General features: G+C 35.9%; 2 protein-coding genes across 8 annotated transcripts in view; one reads left to right on the plus strand and one right to left on the minus strand.

Annotated features, from left to right (window-relative positions):
* The window catches only part of LOC134224264 (1-phosphatidylinositol 4,5-bisphosphate phosphodiesterase epsilon-1-like), a 66,843-nt gene that overhangs the window by 49,404 nt on the left and 6,492 nt on the right, over positions 1 to 10,947 (plus strand). For all 7 annotated transcript variants that reach the window (XM_062703593.1, XM_062703595.1, XM_062703592.1 and 4 more), the window contains exons 11-15: positions 4,985 to 5,202; positions 5,312 to 5,549; positions 6,115 to 6,326; positions 6,391 to 6,548; positions 6,613 to 6,749. In XM_062703593.1, the coding sequence (XP_062559577.1) occupies positions 4,985 to 5,202; positions 5,312 to 5,549; positions 6,115 to 6,326; positions 6,391 to 6,548; positions 6,613 to 6,749 (963 nt within the window). The remainder of the gene's footprint in view (positions 1 to 4,984; positions 5,203 to 5,311; positions 5,550 to 6,114; positions 6,327 to 6,390; positions 6,549 to 6,612; positions 6,750 to 10,947) is intronic.
* The window catches only part of LOC134224266 (ADP-ribosylhydrolase ARH3-like), a 94,440-nt gene that overhangs the window by 45,923 nt on the left and 37,570 nt on the right, over positions 1 to 10,947 (minus strand). The gene's annotated exons all lie outside the window — the stretch shown is intronic.

A 10,947-nucleotide genomic window follows, 5' to 3' on the forward strand; every position in this document is an offset into this window, starting at 1 on the left:
AATGGTTTCGGCAGGTTTGGACCTATTATTATTAAAAATGGGTTATTGAGCTCAAGAGGGTAAGAGAGTTTTATAGCGTAATGAGCTCGAGCGGAATGGGCACTTCGGATTCTTAATTTACAATGCTTTGAAACATAGATGTGAAAATGTACATTAAGTGGAAGATTTTGATTTGAAAAATGTATATACACTTGACCAGCGTTTCAATGTTCGGTGTTTTGTATGCCGAGTTTCAACAGGAAAATTTCTTTTTTACTGAAATTCCAGTTTATTTGTGGACCAACATCGTTTGTCAGTAATAAATTCCCGAGTCTCGGTAACAAATTCTATTGATTATTTTGAATTTTATTTATGTTTGCTGAATGAATCATTATATTCATAAAATACTGAACGGCACAAAAAGTCGGTAGAAATTTATACAGCGCCACCGGTAAAAAATTAAAATTTACCGACCAGCCTTAAAAAATACTAAAGACGTTTGTAGAGCTTCTCGCTCTTGTTTTGTTGCTTATGTCTTACCCGTTGAGCTAAAAATTGTTTTGTAAATTGTGCTGGTTAGACCTGCGTTTCCAAAAATGAACTTTTTTGTGTTTTGCAAAACTCAGCCACAGATCGCATAGCTGTGTAAAACAAGTTGAAATGCATCGATGCCCTCTGCCTTCGCAATTTTTCAAAAGAAATTATCATGGAGTATAGCCAAAGCTTCCTGAGTTATCGTTTAGTACGATTTTCATATTATGCTACATATCGTAAGTGATGATGATAATAAGTGAGAGGTATTTTTTTCATTCAATCTCTATCAATCAAAAACTGTCAAAGTCTTTATTACATTATACTTTTATTTTATGCAAATGAACATTGATTGAATATACTGTCCAGTCAGTAAAATAGGTTTCCAAAAAACAAATCCTCATTTACTGACTAACTCAGTTATGTTCATATTTATTTGACTTTTTCGTTTATGCCGAACTCTCGGTAATGACAATTTTGCTGTTGAAATTACTGGGTTCCGTAGTCCAAAAACTCAATAAAATTAATACTGGTGCTGAAAATAATCATCTTTTTGCACATAGAGGCGGCGACGGCGCACAGGTCTAATTTATGGAGGAACATCAATTTTATAATTTCAGGAAAAATGTGGTGCAATCTCGATTTTTAGATTTTGAAGTAAAGATGGATACATTATCAATTAAAATGTCGCCTCTGCTTCAATCCTGGCAACGAAATTGGTAAAAACTTGAAGTGTGTTATGAAAGCGATATGAAACCTAGAGAAGAAACTTACTTCTAAAAAAAGGCTATGAAAATATAAAGCAAAATTATGCTACCAAAAATGGATGTTAATATACTTGAACAAATATATTTCTCATAAGACTTGTTGAATCGATTAAACAATTGCAACAAATTCAAATTTTTAAAGGGGAAGGCAACGTAATAACTTTTGAATGAAAACTGGGAATTGAATTATTTGACATTGCTATATGCTGGTGTTGTGATTGATGACATATAGTGTGATTCGAACTGCAAACTATTGTTAAGCAATACGTCACGAAAACAAAATTGCACCAAACTCACGAACATTTCAAATTGTTTTCAGCAACGATTTTTTGCTATTAAATAGATCCCTTATCAGGATTCAGTTTTGCTTTTTATAACAAAAAAATCCCGTGATGTCCCGGAATCCCGGAGCAAGCAGTATTTTTAACTTGAATTTAGGCTTATTCGGGAAGTATTTGGCTTTGCAGTCTTCGAGGGAAACTATGTTTTTAATCTTTTTCCGGGATAAGAAAAGTATCGGGAAATGGATTCTCTATGTTTCACCATTTTAACAACTTTATAACCGTCATTTAGTTAATGCAACTAATAGAAGGATGTTTGAATTTTCTAAATGTCAGTTTTAGCTGTTAAAGACTATACGCAGGAGTCACGCGGACGCGCACCCTGAATTCCACCAGCGAGTATTTATGCCCGCGTATTTTCGACGCGCGCCTACGTGTTTCCTTCTATTTGCACCGTAAAAACATAAAAACATGCCGTTCCGCATGTGAACGGGCAGCCCCTAGCGAAAGCACATGTCCGATTTGAAAGGAAGAATCACGATCATTGCAGCAATGATCGTGATTCGATTCCATTTGATCGTAAGTTGTACATGTTCCGATTAACTTGATGTCTACAACTGTACACATTGAGAGTAACGGCTTTTTGCGTGCTCTCGCAATAAACGTTGAATCGCGTGAGTTACAAGCTGTGAGTGGAGACGACACCGATTTACGTGTATCTTGCTCTCTTGAGATCATGGTAACTCAATACCCGAAACGCTTCGCACGAATAAGGGTGGAGAGCGCAAAAGCATCGCTTACTGACGATGATGCTAATAGATCTCACATAAGCTGTGTACATGTTCGTTGGTCGCTAGAAGCGATTTTCTAACATCGCTGCTCCTGACATACCTCGATTCGCTCTCAAGAGAGTATCAGTCAAGCATCTTCTTCAGGAATCCACAAGCTGCAACGAGATGCTAATTAGCTTCTTCTAGGACTCTCGTAGATATCCTTCGTCTCAGAAACCTTCCGAAACGTAGGTGCCATGTTGCTTTCCATTATCACTACCGAGAAGAGCTTTAGACTCGACGTTAAAGAAATCTGGTTTCAATATCATTTTCATTATACTTCTGACAAAGTCAGGTATTTCCTCAAAAAGTTTCTAACAGTGCGTGGAAAAGTCTACGCATTTAAAATTGTAAACGATGTATCTCATGTTTTACACTAGAATAATTATACATGAATTAATAACATGAACAGCTGGTGACTTTTTTCCCAATTTTTTGTATAATTTCTAGAAATTCCCGACTTTTTCCCACATTTCCCGCATGAACTTTCAATTCCCGCATATTTTCCGCATTTACCGATTTCCCGACTCACTGGCCACGTTGAGTCTTGGATAATCAAACCAATTGTTTTAGATTTTTCCCGACGTTTCGACTCTATTTCGAGTCTTCTTCAAGGGGACTCGAAAACGAGTCGAAACGTCTTTAACTCGATTGTTCTAAACTGATTCTGAAGAGAGATTCCAAAATCCTTATTAATAAAGTTTGAAGAACTCTGATACAATAGTATAGAGGTAGGTTTGCGGATTGTGTGCTACCCACGATGTGAAGAATGGTGTCATTATCACTGCGCAATTAATTTTTAAGCAGAGGAGTATGCAGGAAAAGCGCTATTCTACGTCTATGAACAAACAAGGGATTGCATCGTCTATTGATCATCCATCTATCGCGAGCAGGGGATTGTCGGATTTGCGATCAACAGGGATTTCACATAGATTTTCAATTTATGTAATGTGCTCTGGCACGTACTAACAAAGAAACGAGAAATCGTGGATCGCGAAATGGCAAAAGTTGTGTACCAGGTGCAAATTGCATAGCGTTTAATCCGGACAATAAAACCATAAATAACGTGCATGGTGGTCATATGGCTACCACTTATGCCTCATACGCAGGAGGTCGTGGGTTCAATCCCAGGCCCGTTCCATCTCTCCTACTTTATATCTTTTCATATATTTCTCATGTTCTAGCAATCGGTAGAACTGGAAATGGGCTTTCATTCCGTTTCCTTTTTCTATCCTACACCTACAACTTGACTAATTCTAGCAGGTTACTATTAAAATTCGAAATGAGCGAAAAAGCTCGTTTCTGCATTCAATTAGAGTATAAATCACCCTTTCATTACAATCACATTGGCAATCCGTTAACCAAGACGAACCTCTGGCATAGAACCTAACCCCCAGATTCCAATGAAATTCCGCATGAACTCGTAGTGAGTATTGTATCATCAACCTTCCCATCCCCGATAGACCGTGAGGACGTGTCCAGCGTTATCGACCATTTAAAATACTTAGGGTCGTACACTAATTACGTAAGCACTTATGGAGGGAGGGGTGTTTGCCATTTTCTCACGCTCCATATAAATAAAAAAATATTTGTATGAGAAAAATCTTACATGGGGGGAGGGGGGTTGAAAAACACAGAAAAATTGTTTACGTAATTAGTATACGGTCCCTTAGAGCTCTTGAACTGTGCACTTTGAGGTAGGAAAGTAAATCCTATGGTTCCCTGTGCAATTGCGATTGTTCTGGTCTATTACGGAGTAGCAACTACGAAATGCACGGTCATCATGCTCATGCTCATTTAATCCGGACGATAACACCATAACCCCTTGGAGATCAAAACAGGCAAATTGTCGTTCGCCAAAACCTTATAATCCGTGATTTTCGCAACAACATTTATAACAATCAATGTCAAAAACACTGGAAACAAAGACTACAGTTTTAAACATAATTCAGAGTCCCGGCAATCCAAAACTACAATATGATCAATTTGTCAAATCAACAGTCATTAGGATGTAATGTGTTTTGATCCCAAAGAATTGTTTACTCTTCATATAATCATATGGAATACACTAACATTTTGAATTTATCCATCGCGATTTCCAAATATCGAATTTCCTGAAATTAATCAGAACATTTGAAATTCACGATTTCCGAGAATGTAAATATAAATTCAGGATTTTCACAGAAATCGCTTCTGTTGGATAATGGATAGAAAAGAATTCTGTAAGCCATGTTTGGAATACGGACAAAGATATTTAGAAGTTTTAAAAATTAAACCTATATTTAACTATAGGAAATTGCGTTGATTTAAAAATGTAATTTGATTTATCTAGAAAGTGGAAACTACTTTATAGTTCAATCATAGTTAATTGCCTATTTCCGGGGATTACACCACCCGACTTGGACATTAATTTACAATGTTGTTTATTCAGGTATTATCCATATTACTTAATACTAAAAGGTTAAGCTTATAGTATTAAATTTGTTCACTTGTTGATGGACGATATTGGGATATTTCATTTACAACTAAAATAATAAACTTAAATGATAATAAGAAATATAAATCTTATATATATAAAACAAATTGTTTGTTCCAGGTCTTCTAACACGCAACTGTTCGCTTGATTTGGACCTATCCGATGTAAAACACACACGAAAAAAGCACTTCGATGCTATTGCTGCTTCCAGTATAGCTGCCAGCAGCGATTTCCTGTCGTGCAACAACAAAGTGATAACGATAGCTACGTTGAAAAAATTCCTCGAAACTCGACAGATGGAATTGTTAAGCGACGAGGACGTGAAAGCAATTATACAAGTAAATTTCATTTCCTTCAACACTTAACCAATACATGCTTTCCATAAATAGTTACTAAACCGGATGTACGCCTTTCTCATTTCGCTGTTTTGGTTTTTCTCAACAATAGCGGCACGAGCCCGAAGCTGCCCACCGCATCGAAAACTGTATGAGTTTTGAAGGCTTTGCTCGATACATGATGGATAAGGATAACTATGCCTTTCTCAGTGAGCTGATGCCTGAGAGCGCTTACATGAACTTGCCTCTATCACAGTATTATATCGCATCGTCTCATAATACCTACTTGACTGGGCATCAACTGAAAGGAGAAAGTTCTGTAGAACTGTACAGCCAAGTGCTGTTAACAGGTTAGTGTCAGAAATATATGTTTTTTAAACAATTAACAACAACAAAAATTGTAACACGATAATGTTCTTTCTTTTGAGCTATTCTGGTTATAAAAGTGTATCCGTCGCATATAGATAAGAATTTGAGCAATTACACTTTACTGGGCAGAAGAGCTAAAAAATAACATTACAGTTGCATTTCTTTGTTCTATAATAAAATTAGCATAATAATTATTAAATTAAAATAATTATGGTATTCTAATTAGGAGTACCGCACTGAGACATTGCCGCCTCCACAGTTATTAACCGCGAGGTATCTAAGCCAAGTTACCATTTTTGCATTCGTATATCATGATGCTAACACGATGATACCTTTATGCCCAGGGATGTCGAGACAATTTCCAAACCGAAAATTGCCTAGACCGACACCGGGAATCGAACCCAGCCACCCTCACCATGGTCTTGCTTTATAGCCGCGCATTTTACCGCTAGGCTAAGGAGGGCCCCTGATCCATTGTGCGAGCTCTTAACTCGATTACCATAATTATTTTACAGTCATGGTACTAACTGTTTCAAATATTTCCAGGTGCTAGATGTGTTGAGCTGGACTGTTGGGACGGTGATGATGGCACTCCAGTTATATACCATGGACATACATTCACAACCAAGATCCCCTTTCGAGCAGTTGTAGAAGCTATAAACAAATCGGCTTTCGTGCAGTCTGCATATCCTGTCATTCTTTCAATAGAAAACCACTGTTCTGTAACACAGCAACAAAGAATGGCTGCTATTTTTCAAGTAATTTTACATTTTTTCGAAACCTTTGTCACGGATAATAAAAGCCTTATTTCCTTTACTACAGACTATTTTTGGAGAGAAACTAGTTACAAACTTTTTGTTTGATCAAGACTATACAGATGAACCATATCTGCCCACTCCTCTATCCTTAAAGTATAAAATATTGATCAAAAACAAAAAACTGATTGTAGAAGTACCAGCAACACTCTCAGCTGGTTTAACGTAAGTAAATAGTAGTTGTTCAAGCTATGTTCATATTACTAAACATCTGATATCAATGTTTCAGTCGTCAGAATACGTACAAACAATCAAATCTATCTAGTAGAGCGAGTTCAATTATATCAAACACTAGCAGTAGCTCCGTCAACGAAGAATTCAGCGACGATGAATATGAGGATGATGACGATATTGACAATATTGATGGTAAGTTGAATAATATTTAAATAATTAGTTATTGTGAAATGAAGAGCCCGCAATTCTTCAAATTCAAAAATTCCTTTATTTCTGTGAGTTTATATTCGCATGTTTCAAAAAATTTTAAACCTAGTGTCTTCAAGATATTGTATACAACTACGTGACGCAAAGAACACATTGTTTGACCATTCAACTAGAATAATTAAGCAAAGCTTTTTTTGTTATATCTTTTTTTGTGTGTTTTTTTTTTTAATTTTACATTAAGTTCAACACAAGAATTAAGCAAAGCGCAAAAGGTGACGTTGTCGGTACCCCGACGTAACTTTTGACAGAAACCCATCTTTTCTGAAAATGAAAGTGCAGCACACATGTCAACGCTACAAGCGAGCGTGTACAGACCCTCTTGGCGATGATGAAGAGACAAAGTTTGCAGAAATCGCTCTTAATAGATAACGAACAACGATAAAAGAGAGACAAAAATCTCATCGATTCATTACAAGCCATGAAAACAAGTTTATTGCACTTGTATACAAGTGCGAAAAAAACAGAATCATATAGGCATCCCCCACCGAAATGCTATAATAAAACGCTCAGTTCTCTTTCACTTTGCCTTAAGGACCTTTTCTTTCGCACAGCTGTATAAAACAAGTTGAATTGTATTATCAGAACCGGAACCCCTCGCAATTGGAGCTTATATGAAGTACAACCCCCAGCTCATAATCGTAATAGTTTGCAAAAACGTCTTTCTCAGCCAAAATACTCAGATTCCAAATCATCATTCCCGTCCTTTTCTGAATATTGTAAACCTTACCTCGAGTACGTTGTCTTATGTCCCTATCTTACTAGCTTTATAGTAGGGCCACGAAAGGCTGAAACACATAAGGCTGAACCGAAAAGCTCAAAATCTCAAAAGACTGAAAGTCTCACAAGGCTGAAAGCATCAAAAAGCTGTAAAGTATCAAAAGGCTGAAATGTATCGAAAGGCTGAAATTGGTGGGATGCAATGAATCCCAACCGTACGATGGAGTACGAGTTGAATTGTTAAGTAGTGAATAACGAATAAAGAATGCAAAATAAAGAAAATAAAAGAAGGAAAAAAATTAGGAATAAAGAATAAAGAAAGAAAAATAAAAATAAATAATAAAGAAGAAATAAGAAGGAAGAAATGAGAAAGAAGGAAAAAGAAAAATGGAAAAAAGAAGAAGGAATAAGGAAAAAAGAAGGAATCAATCAGAAGAAGGTAAAAGAAAAAGGAACAAAGAAGAAGAAAAACAAGAAAAAAAGAAAGATGGAAAATAAAAAGGAAAAAAGAAAAAGGACGAAGAAAGTAAAAAAAGAGGAGGCAGAAAGAGGGAAAACGGAAGAAAAAAGAAAGACGATAGGAAAACGAAGAAGGAAGAAAGAGTAAGAAAGATGGAAGAAAAAATAAGTAAAAAAGAAAAAGAAACGGAAGAAGGTAAAAAGAAAGAAGAAGGTACATGGAAGACGGAAGAAGGAAGACGAAAGTTGGAAGAAGGAATAAGGAAAAAATAAGAAGGACGAAGGAAAAAATAATGAATTAGGCAGATGACGATTTTCGCGCCAACTCGACCAGCGGTTGGCAGCACAATCTCAAAATCGAATGAATCTTGGTGGGCATAAAGATATGGTATTTCTAAGCCACTCTGCATACTTAGTTTTTCAAAAATTGTCAAGAGTAACATTTGATGACGGCCTAATTTTTTTCATTGATTTTTTTTAAATTGATGTAGCTCTAAAATGACAAGACTTACAAAAAAGTGTTGTATGGCGGACTGTCGTGAAATTCTCGAAAGTTTTTTGGAAAAATATCCAATAAATAAAAAACCTATTTGAACACTGAAAAAAATTAGTTTTAAAAATTAAAATAGATTTACAAAAAAACCTCATCTCAGAAATCAATGAAATTTTTTCTGCATAGGTGTTTCAATTATCTAACTTTTCTGGGAATAATGTTCCTGTAACATATTTAAGGAAAGAAAGTTTTCTAACAAAAACTTTTTTCAAAAAAATATCAGCGTGTTTTATGCCTACAGCGCCAAATATAAGTTTAGCAGCCAACCAACGACACATTTTGGACGTATAAAAATTTGTTTAGGAAGCAATTTAGCATAATCTTACATTAATGTACAACATCGTACAACTCCCGAGGAGTCTTAATAGTATGTATTTCTATAATCTTTGGCAAAACTTGCTCGTTTCTAACATAGTTATGAGTTTATTTTCTATAACATCCTTTAAAGGACGTTCTGTGCAAGTTCTAAAAAAACACTCTGTTGTCCTGATAGAAGGGTCACACATCATGCTTTCGAAAATTTCTGCCTGTGATACCATTTTTACGCAATTATGCACCAAGTTCACATTTTCATTAATGGTGCAAACGCACATATTGTGAGTGCCTATTGTATCAAGCAGTACACAATGTTTAGGCCTATATTTAGCGCTATAGGCATAAAACACATAAATTTTCACTTAATATGAACATGAAAAAAGTGTTTTGTTAGAAAAACTTTTTTCCTTTAATATGTCATAGGAACATTATTCCCAGAAAAGTTAGATAATTGAAATACCTATCTGCAGAAAAAATTTCATTGATTTCTGAGATGAGTTTTTTTTTGTAATATCGATTTTAATTTTTAAAACTTTTTCCTCAGTGTAGAAACCGGTTTTTTATTTTTTGGATATTTTTCCAAAAAACTTCAGGGAATTTCACGACGGTCCGCCATACAACACTTTTTTGCAAGTCTTGTCATTTTAGAGTTTCATTCGGTTCTGAGATGGTGTTGCCAGCCCCATAGAAGGGTTGGCGCGAAATTCGTCAGATGAAAGACGGAAAAAGGAAGAAGAAGAATGAAAAAGTAGAAATAAAATAAAAGAAAGAAAAACCAAAAGGAAGAAGGTGGAAGGAAAAAAGAATAAAAAAGAAAAATGAGGAAGAAGAAACAAGGAAGAAAAAAGATTGAAGGCACAAGGAAGGACGAAGAAAAAAGAAGAAAGAAGGAATAAAGAAGGAAGAACAAAAAAGGAAGAAAATGGAAGAAAGAATGAAGTATATTTAAGTAAGACAAAAGGTTGACGGAAGAAAGAAAGAAAGAGAGCAAAAGAAGGAAGTTGAAAGAATAAAAATGAAGAAGAAAAAAGAGAGAAGGAAGAAAAAACAAGGAAAAGGAAAAAGAGAGAAGTGAGGAGGAAGGAAAAGGAAGGGAAACGAAGGAAGAAAAAAATGGGAAACGTTGATAATCAAAAATTTTGAGTAATACTGGCAAATTTAGGGAGTGTTTGCGAATCGATTGATACATAAATCTTTAAAATCCATCAAAAAATGAAGGACCTATTAACGTTACAAATATTACATGATTTCGTGACGGTCCCCAATTTTGAAATTTTCATTTTACACCCTGTATCCGACCCTTCCCCTTAGACATAGTTTACGTCAAAAAAAGCAAGGAGGGTAGTAAGTAACAGTAGGAAGATTGAAGAGGGAAGAACAAAGAAGGAAAAAGGAAGACGGATGAGAAAAGAATAAAAAAGAAGAAGGAAGATTAAATAATTAAAATGGGGGGTCCCGTAGCGTAGTTGGCTACACGTTCGCCTTACAAGCGAATGGTCATGGGTTTGATTCCCAGCCCCTCCACCAAACCCTCGTCAGTCGCCAGATCCGCAGCCCATACGGTGGCGTTTGGGGTACGCGCCGCACCGTCACGGCTGCCTGATGACGACTGACAACTTGTTCTTCTCGGAGGCATTCCTCCAACGTTACCCGGATTAATGGCAACGATGGCACGATGAGATGGACTGGCAACGACAATAATAATGGTAATGGAAATCTAAAAATAGATTCTGTGTGGATTCTGTAGAGCAGAATACCACAGTAGATCTCGGCACAGTAGCGGTTAAGTAACACAGAGTGCCTAACAAATAAATGAAGGAATAAAAAAAAAATAAAAAATAAAATTAAATAATTAAAAATGTAGAAGTAATCTAGACAAGAATCGAAAACCAAATGCTCAAACTTGGCCAAAATATGTACATGTCTAAAATATATTGTTAACTCTATCCTCGATTACGGACAACACGTAAATTTGTGACTGAAATCAGGTGATTTTCCATTGGCATTGATGCGGACTGGCAGAACCCGACCATTTGTGCTCAGCACAGAGAGAAGTACACAAAGCAGCATCTACTCCAT

Source organism: Armigeres subalbatus, chromosome 3 (genome assembly GCF_024139115.2).
Source record: "Armigeres subalbatus isolate Guangzhou_Male chromosome 3, GZ_Asu_2, whole genome shotgun sequence".
NCBI classification, from domain to species: Eukaryota; Metazoa; Arthropoda; class Insecta; order Diptera; family Culicidae; genus Armigeres; species Armigeres subalbatus.